General features: G+C 35.1%; 2 protein-coding genes across 3 annotated transcripts; one reads left to right on the plus strand and one right to left on the minus strand.

The window, feature by feature from the left end:
• The first annotated feature begins 487 nt into the window (after nt 1–487).
• Nucleotides 488–3,260, plus strand: LOC141712857 (citrate-binding protein-like). The gene is made up of 2 exons (XM_074515957.1): nt 488–949; nt 2,755–3,260. The coding sequence occupies exons 1-2, from the start codon at nt 686–688 to the stop codon at nt 3,145–3,147; spliced, it is 657 nt and encodes a 218-aa protein (XP_074372058.1). The 5' UTR covers nt 488–685; the 3' UTR covers nt 3,148–3,260.
• A 386-nt stretch (nt 3,261–3,646) lies between these two features.
• LOC141712856 (uncharacterized) lies at nt 3,647–14,272 on the minus strand. Of its 2 annotated transcripts, XM_074515956.1 has the most exons (15): nt 14,140–14,272; nt 12,674–13,300; nt 11,215–11,293; nt 11,072–11,128; nt 10,530–10,585; nt 9,247–9,478; nt 7,723–7,809; nt 7,540–7,614; nt 7,375–7,458; nt 6,557–6,621; nt 6,296–6,479; nt 6,032–6,120; nt 4,400–4,514; nt 3,948–4,023; nt 3,647–3,679 (listed from the first exon to the last, which is right to left on the minus strand). In XM_074515956.1, exons 2-14 carry the CDS (start codon nt 13,267–13,269, stop codon nt 3,982–3,984), a joined length of 1,761 nt encoding a protein of 586 aa, XP_074372057.1. In that variant the 5' UTR covers nt 13,270–13,300; nt 14,140–14,272; the 3' UTR covers nt 3,647–3,679; nt 3,948–3,981. The 2 variants fall into 2 exon arrangements, with proteins under 2 accessions (XP_074372057.1, XP_074372056.1); XM_074515955.1 differs by lacking the exon at nt 3,647–3,679 and having other exon boundaries at nt 3,689–4,023.
• Nucleotides 14,273–16,351: the final 2,079 nt, after the last annotated feature.

Raw genomic sequence — 16,351 nt, forward strand, 5'->3', positions numbered from 1 at the left:
AATATTTCACATATAATTAGATACAAAAAATATTTAACTTTAAATTTTATAAGACTTTACCACACTTCCTTCTTTATGACTTATTTACTTAAGATGTGACTAGTAAAAATTTAATATTTATAAACATTATTTATTTATTTTTGTTTTTGTTTTTAATTTAAAATTATACGAAATATGACACTAAACGTACATGAAATGAAGTTATAGAAACACAAAACGGAACGATTCTTAACGAATCGGTTTGTGTTAAAAATTCATGACACAAATTCACCTTGATTCACGTGATTTGCAGGTTATTGCGTGAACCGCGAAATCTGAAGGGTAGCGGCTGCGGGTTAACTACGATTAAAAACACACAAAAATACACGAAAGAAACCTATGGACAACTGATCGGTCAATGTCTTGAGCAAAAAATCCAAGTATGGGGCATGTTTTGCAACTCCTTTTGGTTTACTTGAAGTTTCCCCGGAAAAGTAATAGTATTAAACTCCAGCACAAAACGCGGAGGAAAATGATTCCTAAGCTGACCCCAAAATTGCTCTGCTCATTTTGTTTTGCACACAATTAAAAAAAAGGTGCATGACCAGAACGATGTCACTTATCTCATACTTGTGTAGTATATTATGCATTCATCTGGAGTAGTTTGAATATCATTTGGCGTGCTATAAACCACAGAGTATTAAAGATGAAATTTGCCTTGGTACTTGTTCCGATGTACATGTGCCTTGTATGGCTCTTTTTCCAGCAGACAGTGGGTGTGGATCCAACTGTCGGCTTCACCTCGCTTCCTCTAGATCAATCCAACTTCAAAATCCAAAGGCCTTACAATGTCCCTGTCGATAAACGATACAGCTTTGTCGATGGAGTTCACAAGATGTGGGTGTATAAAACTGATAAACCTCATTCACCTCATAGTCACACTAATCCTCGTACTGAAATCCGCATCCAGGTCAAACTTACATTTCTGCTTTGCTCACTTCTATATACTGCTTCTTTTATATGGCACTACTGAATTTTTTATAATAATCAATTGCAAAAGTTTAAAAGGAATCGCTTGAACAATAAGATTTTTGATTTCTATATATGAAAAACATATCATTTATACGTATAGTGAAATTTTTTGCTGTATAATATATTGTAACAATCGTTTCTTCTGGATTATCTTCCAAATTTATATTCCTTGAGATGAGTCTCAAAATTCTATGCATGTCATCGTAAGAGGAGCATTCAATAGGCTACATCCGATGCTAGCAAATCACTTGCTTACACTTAATAAAATTACAAGTCAGCCACCAAAAATTTAGACCCTTACATGTGCAATTACTTGGAATTAAACAAGGTATTCATACGTATGTCCCAAATTAATGTGTTAGTTTATGAATATGTCTCTTTTATTCAATATTTTATATAGTTAATTTTTAATTCATATATAACTCATAAAAAATATAATTAATTTATAAATATATCTGTGTGTGACTAGAATGCCCCTGTGACAATACAAATTAGAAAATAATACAATATATATAATATAAAAGTAAATATATGTTTGAGATATCACGTCAAATATGATATAATAAGAAATTAACACTTGTTGATTATCGAATGTAAGTACATGTATATTCATTGTTGTTCAAAAATAAAATAAAAATAATGATAAGCCTGAAAATCATGGTTGTATAATAAAAAAGAGAACAGAGCGAGAAATAAAATGTTAGATAATTTGATAACGAGAATATTTATGGCAAAACATAATACTCTTAATTTTTGTAAGCAGTCATGAATATATTCATAATGTCTTTTCGGTGCCCAAGATTAGTAGCAACTAGGGGTGTAATCGAATCGAGCCGAGTACTGTCAGGCTCCACTCGAGCTCGATTAAAATAGTTCGGGTTCGAGCTCGAGCTCGATCGAGCCTTTAATTTCAAGTTCGAAACTCGGCTTGTAAAAGGTTCAGTAGGCTCGAGTTCGGCTTGAAAGCTCGAATTAATTCACTAAATATAAAAAAAATTCAAAGTATGATCGGTTCGACTCGAGTTCGGCTTGAGTTCGACTCGATAAAAATAAATAATATATAATAAATATTAAATATTTACATAAAAATATATTTATTATAAAAAAAAATTAAAAATAATAGAGGCTCGATAAGGCTCGCGAACCTTACGAGCCGAATAATTTAAAGCTCGAGCTCGGCTCGGTTAAAAATTCGAAAAGCTCGAGTGAGCTCGACTCGATTATTTTCAAGCCGAATTCGAATTTTTTACGAGCCGAACTCGAGTAACTCACGAACAGTTTGACTCGTTTACACCCCTAGTAGCAACCAAATAATGCCAATATACTACAAATATCTTCGTGAATGAAATTATAAAACACAGGTAAAGAAACATAGAAACTAAACTTTGCTGTGAAGTTGACATGGCTTCATTTTTTTATAGCAAGATTTTTATTAAGGTATCATCATGCACATGTACATGAAAGGTTATATATGTATTTTAGAAATGTAAAGTATCAAAGTTAACCATGATTAACTTAAATTTATAAAAAAAATAATTGAATATGGGATGTATTTATAAATATAACTATAAATAGAATATATTTGTAACCCATTATCATAAAAAACCCATTAAACAATTTGGATTAATTTTGAACATCAAATTAGTGTAAATTGTAAAAATGTAAGCACATTTCTCCAAGATATGATTTCCTTAGAAAGACACCAACACTTCACTAAGAAAAGATCCCCCCTCACTTTTACAGGGTTATGATTTCTCATCTGGTGTGTGGCAATTCGAGGGACATGGATACGTGCCGAAAGTAACATCAGGTGCAAGCATTATGCAAATTTTTGGCGGGAGTCCTCACGCAACAACACTAATGCTTTGGACTTACGATGGCACACTTGCGTATTACCGGAATCCGGTCCTTGTCCGGAACATCTACAGCAGATGGTTCCGACTAAATGTGATCTACGACGTGGATGCGAACAAAGTGCAGGTTTACATCGACGGGGATCTCAAACTTGAAACAACAGGCCGAGGCGGAATTTCTCATTTCTTCAAATTTGGAGTGTACGCTCAAGACGATGACTCTCATTATATGGAGTCTCGTTGGAAAAATATTAAAGTCCTCAACAAAAACTATAACGTTTAATCACTGTAATGGTCAGGATCACATTGTTTATATGGAAACGAAATGATGGTAAAGTGAGCTAATATCCAATTGCTTTGTGCCTTTTTTCCTCAAATTATGTTCACTAGTTTAACATTATTATAGTGAGCTAATCCTTTCTTGAGAAACATATTTTTCTCCAAATCAAGTTATTTTCTACAAAACAAAACGAATGTTAAAATCTTGGCTGCATATAATCATTTGTAAATGTATTGTAATTAACAGAAGAGTTGAAGAACAGAAATAATGTCAATCCATAATACTATTACAGGCACAAAACAAACAAAAGGGCTTCCTATCTATTTTTCCCCTGTATAAAGGTAATGTTCTAAGGTCTGACTGAATCTTTTCTTGTGCCTATTTGATCTCATGGTGGCCAAGGTATAGGATTTGAATACTGTAAACAATATAAATGTTTTCCAAGGGGATTATTCAGTACTACAGAACAAGTCCAACTTTGCAAATTTTGGAGTCTGGCAAATGCTTTATACATTTTCTAATTTCGCAGCATTGCCTGGTCATATATATTAAAACAAACGTATATCAATTATTGAAAATTAATAAGAACTTCGGAAATAAACTGGAAATTCCTTACATCTAATTCAGTGTACCACTTTAACGCAAAAAAAATAAAAAAAAAACTGAGGAAAATATTAAAGCACCTTCAGTACTAAACCATACAGTTTATCATTCATGCAGCTAGAAAAAACTTCGCCTACTATATGTGTGCACGTGAATTAATAACAAAAGGTGATACAGTTTAAGACAGAGCATAGTTGTACCAGCGACCAATTTGCGAGTCCATGCCGGAATTGCTCAAGCTGCGCCTTTGAATTTAGCATCATACTCATAGGATTGCTACAAGATAAGTTGATAAAATTTCATGTCAAACAATAAAGCAACATCTCATAGGGAAAAGAAATATTTTTTGAAGGCTACACTTGGCGGAGGAGACCTGGAACTACGAAAACAACAAACAAAAACCAACTTCCAATGTGTAAAATAAGAATTTTTGTTTTTGGCAGGTTATTGTAGAGAGTCTTAGCAGAATCACATCCAGAAAGACAAGATGAAATCAACTTTCCAGCAGAAAATAAAGAAGGGTGTCGTAAAACTCCAAACCGATATACGCAGAAGAAAACAAAGAAAACCACATTCAACCTACTGACACTACGATCTAAGACCAATCGGAGAACATGAGAAATTTTGCAGTCATTTATTTACAGTATTTTACCAAGAAGATGGCTGAAATCATTTTACGTGCAAACCATCTCCGATGCATTGCTTGTTGAGCACGCGATGCTCCTTCAACATTTTCAAACCGCATATAGACATAACCCGCACTATTCCTGCAATCCAGAAAACTAGGATTAAACAAGGGTGAGTAGTAATAACACTAGCGCTAGGAAGCACCGACACTCCAAAAATGATGCCGTATGCGTGTCGGACACGGCCGACACGGCGACACGGCACCGACACGGCTGAGTACGTGTCCGACACGCCACATGGCGTGTCGACAGAAAAAGGCAAACAATACGCGACCGACATGGGTTCGACACGCGACCAACACGGGTTCAACACGTGACCGACACGGCCCACCGACTCGGCCCATATAAAAAAGGCCAAAATCATCTTAAAAAAGCCCAAAATCTTTTTTTAAAAGCCCAAACCATCTTATATTAACCCTAATTTTGTGTATCTCTATCTTTTATAACCTACCCTCTTCATCTTTTATAACCCTATATATATACAATCAAATATATACATATATATATATATAAATTTAACACATATAAACATATTTTTTATATTTTTATAAAAAAAAATTGTCGTGTCCCGTATCCAGGACACTTTGATAATTGACGAATTCCCGTGTCCCGAGTCCCGTGTCTCGTGTCGCCAGTCCCGTGTCTCGTGTCGCCGTATCAGTGTCGGTGCTTCCTAGCACTAGCGTAGTAATTACATGCTGAATCTTGATAGGTTTTGATTAACTGATGTATCCTGGAGATGGACTATTTTATTGAGTAAAACGACAAATACTTGGAAGTATTTTTTTGCTTCATGTCAAGGGAGACTTAATTTCGCGTTGAGCCCTCTTACGTAATTTCGAGTGAAAATAAGATACCGGGGAGCTACACTAAATCATATTAAATACTTCATAAACAGCAGCATAACTATCCTGCATTAAGTTATGATAAAGCTGTACAGGAAGAAGCAGATGCGTACAAACCCACTTGCAGGCTTTTGTTTACCAGCACAAGGACATGGTAATTTCTGAAGATGTGTAGTTAATCTAATTGGATGTCTGTTAATGAAAGTCCTATATGAATCCCATAACTCTGCACTTACTGGTTCAGTATTAAGAGACTGAGCAACTTACTAAATAGTTTGTACTTTGTAGACATGGCTCAGTGAAGTTAAGTACATTTTTAAGGTTAAGGCATCAAGTACTAATGATTGAGCAGAAAAATCTTCAGGCATCTAATACATGGGAAATTATTTAAATAACATACACCTGCTGTCAAGTCTCTCCGGCCCTAACTCATCTCTCTTTAGTCTTTAGTGTACCTAATTTTCCGTCCGAAACTTCATTCTCAAACCAAGGAATGAAATTAACATGCTTTAGTCAGAGGATTACATTGATATTCTCACCCTCCCATACTGTTTGTTCACTTTTAAAACTGTTATTATATCATTATCAATAGTACAGTAAAAAGATCTAATATCTATTTCCCTAGGAGCATCATTATAAACTTGCAATATAGCGTAGTTCTGAATTTCTTAATTATTGTAACAATACAATTCTAATCGACAAAAATAGGATTACAGAACTGGTTTTTACATGTCAATGAAACCAGAAACTTACTTGTCTACATAAATGTGCTTCACTTGACCATACTTGGAACACTCTTCCTCGACATCCTCCTTAATGTCCTGATCAAAATCTGGATCGTCCTGTACCAGTAATGTAAAACTGAAGGTCTTGCAAACATATCATAAACACATGTGTGGGGGGTGTGCCTGTCCCTAAATAACTGTCTAGAAACACATGTGGGGGGAGGGTGCCTGTCCCTAAATAACTAACTAGAAAAATGTAGCAAAAAGCAAAAATATTAGAAATTTAAAAAACCTCGGTAGCTGGATCAAACATATTCTTTAAGAGCAAGCACTCGCTTGGTTTCCCAATTGGTTCTAAAGCTACAGGAGTCATTTGCGCTGGAAAAGCTGAATTTGCCCCATTAATATTCATGCCAATGGACTGCTGAACTGGAGCCGATCCGTAAAGCATAGGAGCTCCAAGAGACCCTGCAAAACTACAAGGAGGATGGCAGTTATGCTCTGTCATATTATAAGAAGCACACACAAAAAAACAGATAGCACCATAGCCAACCTTGTGGCAGTACCACTCCGGTCCAGCTTCTGCATAAGAGATGCTCTTGATTGAGCATTTAAAGCCTGTGTAAACATTTTCAACATCAGCAATGCATATATTCTAAGGGAATGTATTCATCTTAAAAACAACTTCATAATTCCGCAACATGATTATTATTTTCACTCTAGGATGAAAAGATATAGAATAATAGATTCTATAAATTTCTATGTAATTTTTTAACAGCTCATTTTTCTTCAATGGTATGACATTAGATAATGTACAGTCTTGTGAGTATCTTACATCTATTTTCCGAATAACAAATAAGGGGGCAGATATCCTATATAACACCTTGACGAAATATCGAAATAAATAATCATCAGAAGTCTGAACAACATGTACAAATATTCCATTTCGCGAAAGTCCATTGTCTCTTTCTAATGGTAAAGGCAATGTCACATATCTGTCCTGTTAGGCATCAATTCTGTCTTTTACTTGCGGGGAATTTAATAACTACTACTATGACGGTCTTTGTAATAATGCTGATATGAACTTACAAAAATATACCATATCACCGGGGACACAACTTTTATACCATTGTTAAGAATTTTATCAAATTATAGCTTCTTAATTAATTAAATAAAATATACATAGTCTATATTATAACTGAACCCACAAATCGTTTCATTCATCTGAAATTCTACCGTTTTTAATTGCATACTGAGTAGAGAAACACATTAGGTTGTACGTTTTTTAAAAGACGTGTTAAACACATGAGATAATAACAGTCGTATTATTGCAACGTAACAGAGACAAATGAGCGTAAAAACTATACTCACCAAACCAGCACCATCATCATCATCAAAGTCGGCTGCTTTCGCTCCCGAATCTTGTGCACCAACATGATCTGCAACGGATGAAACCTAAAGAAAAATATGAAAAATATTTACATTGGTAAAAGGACCATCGATTCATGTATGAGGCTCTAATTTATACAATCCTACCTTGATAGTACGACCAGCAATCTCCAGTTTCCCATTCAAACTCTCAGCTGCTTTTGCATGTTCACGTTGCAGAAACTAGATGCAATGATCGATAAATCTCATCAGCTAAAGAACAAAATATATGTGCACACATAACTCTTCAAAAATTACTTCATAGACAACCGAATATGCGTTAATACCGACTTGAACAAACCCGAAACCTTTGCAGTGTCCTGACTCTTGGTCAGAAGGTAGTTGCACAAGCTCCACTGGGCCAAAAGCTTCAAAAATCTACAAAAATCAAAAGCAACTTAGCAAATATAAAAAACCATCTATAATCCTAACTCGTGTTTTTTAATATAAAATCTATTATATTTGCATTAGAATAGCGCTGAGCGCTGACAACATAATAAGTAGACAGCGTCAAATATAGAATACATGAAATTATCATATAGGAGAGCCAGCCTTAAAGTTGAAAAATGATGAACCATCCAGTAATTAACTGTCCTTACAGAGTAAGCTAGTTTTGTCTTTCACAGATTACTCAGAATGCATTTCAAAGTAAAAAGTTAGGTTGACAAAATATATATATATATATATATATAGAGAGAGAGAGAGAGAGAGACAGGTTCTAAAGAGAACCCATTGAAAAAGGTATTGAGAGAACCTTTTATTTAAAATATGATTCGAATTTTTTTTAGCTTATTTTAACATTATAATATTTTAAAATATTCATTAACATTATAATAGTCTTTACATAATTTTTATAATCAAGATTTGAATCAACCTTTATGATATTCAAAAAACAGATTCTTAAAATTCACGAGATTCAAAAGTGGATTCTAAACTTCTTTTCATGATTTTTTTAAATTTTCAAACAAATTGTTGTTTGTAATTAACTTTATGGAAACACCTATGAAAATAAAAAAAATCATTTACACCTTTTTCAGTTTTTAAAATTAATTTTTAAATAAGGGTTCTCTCGTGTCCTTTTTAAGAGGGCTCTCTCTTGAGAACTTGCCTATATAAAAACCAATTATTTTTTTTTAAATTACTCCGACATATATCACATATGATATGCATATCGATCGTTGAGATATGGAGAAAAATACAGTGAAGTCGGATTTAAAAAAATCTTACCGTTTAACCGGAAAAATTAAATAAAAAACGGAGGGGAAAATGTGAGAATGTGTGTAGGAGTGCGCAGATTAGTTGGGTGTGGTGCTTTTAGGGGGTCATTAGATTAGATTGAGCTAATGACTTAGATCAGTTTCTAGTTTCTATTCTAAGTTTAGTTTCTATTTGATCATTTGCCTGTATATATATACATACACATATATATATATATTATATGTAATTTTGTATTCAGAGCAGATAGTCTTCACAAATTAGCCTGGCCAGAGCACCATTACAGTATGTAGTGTAAAGTCATCCCTTTTTTCCTGCCAACGAAGATCATTTTTATTAGAACCTCTGCTGGCATTAAATTTGTCATTTTTGGTCTGACCACGTATATTTTTAAGGTATATCACTTTCTTTACCATTCTTTACAGCAGAAATAATTATTTTTATATTAAGCTATTGATTATTCAGACAGGCAGTAAATGACAATCAAACTAAGTATTTTACGGAACTTTAGCAGCAACAAAGACTAGGGGGAAGTCGGTTGAAATAGAACTAAAGCGCTTTCAGATATTAACACAAGACAACAGATATCAGTCATTTCACCTGTTTAAGCTGAAATTCTGTCATGTTGAAGTGTAAATTGCCAACATATAATTTTCTCTCAACAGCACCATAGGGCCCTGCAAGACCACCAGACCCAACAGCTGAAGCATTAGACTGAACAAGGTTCTTTTCCGCCTCTGAAGGTTTAACCATTACAGGTTGCCCAAGAAGTAGGTGGCCAGATAATGCTATAGCCATTGGCACTGACATTGAATCATAGAACTCAATATACCTACAGTTATCAAGTAAAATGTAAGAATGCAACTATACCAAGGAAAAAATCAAATCAAGCAATGTATGCAGGATACCAAAACTTTGAACAAACGAATTAGACGAAAAGCTTACTCATTACTCCTTCCGTCCCACTGGATTGTTAACATTGTTCAAATTTTCCTCGCACAATTTGAACAATGTTAACAATCCAATGGGAAGAAGGGAGTACCAAGGTACTATTGATTGAACAATATTACTAGCCTGCATACTCAAAGATTTTTTAACTCATAGGTCACAGTTGCAGCATAATCATTATAAATTTAGAGAACATCAATAGTTACAGCGAAAGAAAATAGAAACCTACTTGAGCAACCTTTAGGCATACAGTTTAAAGAATGAAATGAAGAGCTTTTAGCCAAACATTGTTTACCCCACATGATCAAGCCAATACACAAAGTCAACTTAAACCCACATAATACTACAAAAACTTAGTGATGCGTGGTAGACTGCTAGATGTAGCCAAAAGAGCACTTCTTGCTTTTATTTTTATTTTTAAACTTTATCTTTATTCTTTGTATTATAAATATCCACAATTTTAAAATATTCTAAAAAAACTCTCTATAGTTATAACTAAATTCTAGGAAAATTGCATAATTGCTTATAACTCTTGTCCACAGGGTGAAACATAACTACATGAACAATGCAGGTCTAGGTGCAGGACATACTAAAGGCCCATCTGCGCAAAATTATCTCCCTACAAAACCTCTTATCATCACAAGCATAAACATTAAAAAGGGAGAATCATCCATTATATTAGTTTGTTATATCCAGAAGGTTTATTGTTTCATACTTTCATCCAATATTAGAAGTACAAGATACTAAATAAAGGTTTCTTATGCCATTTGATCAACATTAAGAACGCAAAACTGATGAAGGTGTTATCCTAGCCCAATCATCCTGTTGAGATTATTTGATGCAAATAGAAAAAAAAGGTAGAGCTCTATTCACTAGAATATGCAGTTTAAACCAGAGGACAAAATAATCTGACAGTCTAGGTGCAAGGAACATACCCAACTCCCTTTGACCTTCTTGAATTCCGATCCATAATAAGTCGAACATCTCTTACCTGAATTTGTAACACACATTTCTAAATAGGAAAAGGCATACAGAAGAGTACAGAAAATATTAAATTTACATAATGTACATTCATTGATGCTTCCAATAAACCGCCTGGAGAACTATGACAAGATCAGTGGGTTTAAATTTAACTCACTTAAACATTTTCACTCACCCCACAGATTAGAATGTTGAGACACAAAAGTCATTATACTACTCGAAACTGAAGGCAGGGGAGCATTTACTGCAACAGGAAGCAGATAAATCTCAATAAAACATAATTATAAGGTTAAGAAGAGTGACAAGTGAAGTGTACAAACTATTCCTAGAGCCTTAGGCATGCAAGTGGTAGATTGACCTAAAAGACATAAGATATGAAGTGGAGCAAGCAAATGATAGAATACCACACCTGCAATTATTTATAATGTTAAAATGAACAAAAATGTCAATCATTACAACAAAGATTTCAGGGGCAAACAAAAAGTGAAACCATTACCTTTCCAGCCTTAGAAAAGAAGTCATAAATATCCCTTTCAGTTGCCTTGAGAGACATCTGCCAACATAAACCACAGCAGTTGCAAAAAATATTCAACCAACATGAAAAGAAAAATAAAAAACAAGGACTGACAAGCTGCATACCTGGTACGCGAAAACAGTTCTCTGGTCTCTTTCTGGGTCAGCTTCAGCCTCTAGTGCTTCTTTCTTATTTTTAAATCTCCTGAAACAGATAAAATGAGAGAGCACAAGATTAAAGAAAGGAATATGAATTATATTTTTTAATTTTTTTTGCCAATAATAAGCATTATTTATAACTCTCATGTATATAAGAAAAAAGGGGATGATGAATCTGACAAATAAAAATCAATCAGTCTGCATCTAGATTAATTAGTGAGTCAAGGTTGGGAACTCATTACATCAGCAAGTACCTTGTCATGTTACAATCTTCAGTTTAAGTTACACAGCTACCAGCAGGTTGTTTAATTCTATATGTTTCTCCTCTAAAACATTCTAGTTAGATATACTCTGCCAACATGTTTGGAAGTAAGAAGCAATTACACATTTAAATGAAGCTGGAGCAGATCAGAATGGAGGAGTTAAAGTTTATGATCAGATCATGCAAACAATTTATAGGACGGAAAAATCCCAAATTGCACACATCAATATCTTACCTCCACTATGCACATCTTATCTCCTTAAAGTACGCAATGACAACTTAAAGGAAAGGACATACCATACGTACAGATGTAAATGGAAACTTTTATTCTTGTAGCCTTCTAAATTGAACAGAATATATGCCTATGCATTTAAACCTTGTGCAACTTTAATAGGTTTTGTGTTATTTCAGATTTAGTCTGTGTCTGGAGATAACATTTTCTAGTGATGATACGAGATGTACATCAAACACATTTCAACTTTGGAATTTTAAGACTTTTATTTTTGTATGTAAACAGTGTCGGCAAAGAATGGTCAGGATAACATTAACAATTTTTTACTATTAAAGCGATTGCATTAATTATATTTTACTTAGTTACCCGGACTCTTCATTTTGCTTCGAGTACCCGTGTCGGACACTTGACACTCGGACATGGGTATAGACACTTGGACACTTATTTTAGGCCAAAAACATGTAAGTAATTCAGAATATTGCCGAGTCCGACACTTGGATATGAACCCGTGTCCGACACCCATACCCGAGTCCGGGTAACATAGATATTTTACCTAGTATCAAATGAGCAACATTAAAAGAATCAAACCAGACCTTGTCAGCTCACCATTGGAATTTGAAATATCACCTCCATAAATTCAGGTTTATAAATATTTCACAGTGTTTACCCATTGAAAATTTACTATGCAGAAGATAATTCACTTTGATTATCAATTCAAAATAGCACTGAATTTTACATGGCAAAGACCCACGTTATGTTATACAGTCTGTACTTGTGTCAAATAAAGACACCATCAACACTAGTAAATTTTTATATTTAATTCCTGATCCATAAGAAAAAATTATCAAAAGTTTTCTGTTTATCTTCTGCTATTTGAAGACCGAAATCATATCATGTAATACATAGCCTAAGATTGAATATTAATTTACTACCTGGTTTCCAGTTCTGGCTCTGGCTCTGCCTCTTTCAGCAACTCCTCACGCTCAATTCTCGACCGGCTACTGCTTCTTCTAGACCTATCTCTCTCCCTTGACCGTTCTCTTTCTTTCCTTCTTTCTCTTTCTCTTTTCTCCGAATCCCTATCCTTCTCTCTTTTCTCTGAATCCTTATCCTTCTCTTTCTTGTCCGAATCCTTATCCTTCTCTCCTCTATCATTCTCCTTCTCTCTCCTCTCCCGATGTCGGTCTCCATCCTTATCTCCCCTATCACTCTCCTTCTCTCTCCTCTCCCTATGCCGATCTCCATCTCTCCCGCTTCTATTCCCTGACGATGACTTCATTCTCCTACTATCCCTATCTTCATCCCTCTCTCTTTTTCTCTCTCCTCCGCCATTTTCGTCGCCCTCCCTCAGTTTCCTACTACTCTTCCGCTCATCTCCTCGATCTTCTTCACGTCCGTCATCTTTGTCCCTTGACTCTCTTCTGCTCCTCCTGTGACCTTTCTCGCTGGGAATGTCATCATCTTTGGACTTTTCGTCTTTGGACTCGTACACTGACTTCTCCAAATAATCATACTCGTCAAACTCCATACTAGAGATTCAGAGAGACAAAATCTGAACCCTGATTTCAAAATGAAAAAGTGCGTTGGAAAATGATATATAAATATAAAAGGTAAGACTAGTAGAAATACTTGTAAGATTGTGTTAAAGTTAGTAAAGGTTAAAGTCATATAAGCAGTTGTAAGGCATGCTTAGACCGGCTTATAACTTAATTTAAAGTATATTTGACTAGAATTCACTTGAATTAATTCAATTGGATAAGGCTGTCAAGAAACAACTCATGACTTACAATAGATCCATAAATGTAAATATTATGAATAATATGGACTTTTTGCTTACTTTCACTCACTTTAAGCTAGCAAACTGACATAAAAATTTCCGACAATACCCTCAACACATGTAATTTACTTTTCGTGACTTATGCTTCTCATAAGTAATAAGTTAAGCATTACAAATGAGCTACCCCAAAATATGAATTGTGAATAACACGAATTGGAGGGAGGCACTAAATTCTGAACTTACAATTTAAAATATGAATTGTGCAAAATTCAATACTAGTCTCCATTCGTGTCATTTCAAATAATTATTGGAATTACTTGGATTTTATAATCGTACAAGTTAAATTTACAATTAGTTGTCGCATCATATACAAAATCACAAGCAAAACCGCAAAGTAAAAAGTTGGAGCCAGCTTCCGTAAATTTTAGCATTCGAATCCCTAAAATATTCCACGAATATATAAACAATGCTCTAACAAATAAAACTTAAAGGCAACAAAATGGTCAACTATTCTGAGATTCAAACATATTAAAAATCATTATTAGCACAAATTGTCGAAATGCGTGGTAAAACAGCATACAAACATTAAAGACAATGAAACAAGTTAATAGTGAAGTAAACCTTTGTTTGTGTAAGAATAAGATTGGAGAGTCTCCGCCTTTTTCGTTCTAATTGTAATGTAAAACCCTAGAAACAAACCCAGAGAGACTTGTACTTTCCCTATTTGTATCTATTTATAGTATTTTGGGCCTTCCTCCGATTTTACTGGGCCTTCCCCTGCTTTTAAATGCCCATTTGGGTAAAGATAAGATGGTCCGGTGGATGGGCGTCTTTCCTGTCATGGGCCCGTGTGCACGCTTGTTTTTAGTTTCAAATTCAAACTAGACTAGTTCCCGACCCTTAGACTCAATTGAAATTCTAGGTTCGGATTCACTAGGCAGTCAAGTGAAATTGGGACTGAGCGTCATTAGGCGGCGACACGGACTAGTCGTCAGGCGGCGACTCTCGTTGGGCGCCAGGCAGCGACACTGACTAGTCGCCAGGCGGGGACTCAAATCGGAGGTTATGGCGACTCGGGTTAAAAATTAGTTGGCTGATTTATGTGTGGGTAACAGTGAGCGGGAAGCTTAGCTTGAAGTCAAAAAATGACTAAGGGACAAGTAAAAAACGTGGGCACATGTGTGGCACATCGGAGCTGATTTATATATGTGATACATATGTGTATATATGCTGGAATATGCACTAGTGGGTTGCTGGAATAACTACCTTGCAGTTGGGGCTCAAGGACTTGGTGGGAAAATTTGAATTTGAAGGCATTGAATTCTGGAACTGCTTGTAACTGCTAGTAGTTGGGGCTGTTGTGGCTGTTGGGGGCCGCGACCAGGCTCTCTTATATATAGATAAACATTTTCTGAATGTAATCTAAGTAGAATTATGTACAAGTTCATATTGTATTCTGCACTTGTACTATATGTTAAGCAGTAGCAAAGTCTGTAAGCATATCTTGGGGTTGTATCCTTATATTGTTGGTCAATAAAAGGTTGGGCATTCAAGCTCGTAAATCTGTTGTGTCTTTACATTTGCTTGATAATTAGACACACTTGCACACACGATTGGATATTGGTTGTGCGTGGGTTTCATGGTTATATTTGATGTGTTTGGATTGTTGGGGTTGCTGGGCGATAACTTTTTGAGAAGGCTGACTACTTGGGCATTGGGGTGATCGAGTAAGCCGCACGGATTAGAAAATTCAGGGTTGAAAATTTGACCCCGTGACAAGTGGTATCAGAGACGCGTTTGATAGATTTGGGGATTCAACATCATGGTTGGTGGAAATTCTACGGGTGAAAGGTTGGCTAGGCTTGAAGATTTTCTGGGGGTGCCTTTGTCAACGGATGAGATTCCTATAGCGAATCAGGTTCAGGTTCTCAGGGAGGGCTTGTGTTGTAAAATACATGCATGTACTTTAACAAGACTAAGACATTTTGTCAACCCTAAGTGAGTTGTATTATTATCTTAATTTATATTTTGTACTTGTAATATTTAAAGTCTGTAAAAATGTCAGAGGAGCAGACTGGAGCCTTTTTCTATAAACAGTGTCAAGCCTAAGAATTCCATCTGGAAGAAGATCAAGAAGATCATGCCTCAGAAGAATTATGAAGAAGCTTGGAGTTGAATAAATCTGTTTTAGGAAAAATACTCTAAGTCAAGATCTCTACAAGTCACATATTTAGTGTTATAGAAAAGTCATTCGAAAACTCCATAATGGCTTATAGAGAACTCAGAAGGCTTATAGAGAACTCAGAGATATCGACAAGCCAAATTGAAGACATAAAGATTGGAGATATCGACAAGTCATTTATTCACTAGAGAACTCAGAGTTATCGACAAGTCAACATTCATTAAAGAACTCTGAGTTATCGATAAGTCAAGTTCTACTAGAGAACTCAGAGATATCGATAAGTCAAAATTCTCTAGAGAACTTAGAGATATCGACAAGTTAAAATTCACTAGAGAACTTAGAGATATCGACAAGTTAAATTTGACTAGATAACTCTGAGATATCGACAAGTCAAGAAGCCACTAGAGAACTAAGAATTATCGATTAGTCAAGTGAGATGTGAAGACTAGAGATCTCGACAAGCCTAAATTCTCTTATAGAGAACTGAAGACCTCTACAAGCCAAACTAAATATAGAGTACTAGAGATCTCGATAAGCCAATATACTTATCGAGATGTCAAGTTCTCAATAGACCTAAACTGGAGATTTCGAGGTAAAATCTCAAAGTACAGAATTGCAGATCAGTTCAATATCCAAGATTAACAATCAACA

The sequence above is a fragment of the Apium graveolens genome, chromosome 3 (genome assembly GCF_009905375.1).
Source record: "Apium graveolens cultivar Ventura chromosome 3, ASM990537v1, whole genome shotgun sequence".
Taxonomy (NCBI): Eukaryota; Viridiplantae; Streptophyta; class Magnoliopsida; order Apiales; family Apiaceae; genus Apium; species Apium graveolens.

Excerpts from the sequence above, each read along its gene's own strand:
- LOC141712857 (XM_074515957.1), top strand. The coding sequence starts at position 686 with ATGAAATTTGCCTTGGTACTTGTTCCGATGTACATGTGCCTTGTATGG. Across the intron at positions 950-2,754 it reads GTACTGAAATCCGCATCCAG|GGTTATGATTTCTCATCTGG; the intron begins GTCAAACTTACA and ends TCACTTTTACAG.
- LOC141712856 (XM_074515956.1), bottom strand. The coding sequence starts at position 13,269 with ATGGAGTTTGACGAGTATGATTATTTGGAGAAGTCAGTGTACGAGTCC. Across the intron at positions 9,479-10,529 it reads AGAAGGTCAAAGGGAGTTGG|GTATATTGAGTTCTATGATT; the intron begins GTATGTTCCTTG and ends TGATAACTGTAG. Across the intron at positions 4,024-4,399 it reads TGATTTCAGCCATCTTCTTG|CAATCCTATGAGTATGATGC; the intron begins GTAAAATACTGT and ends CTTATCTTGTAG.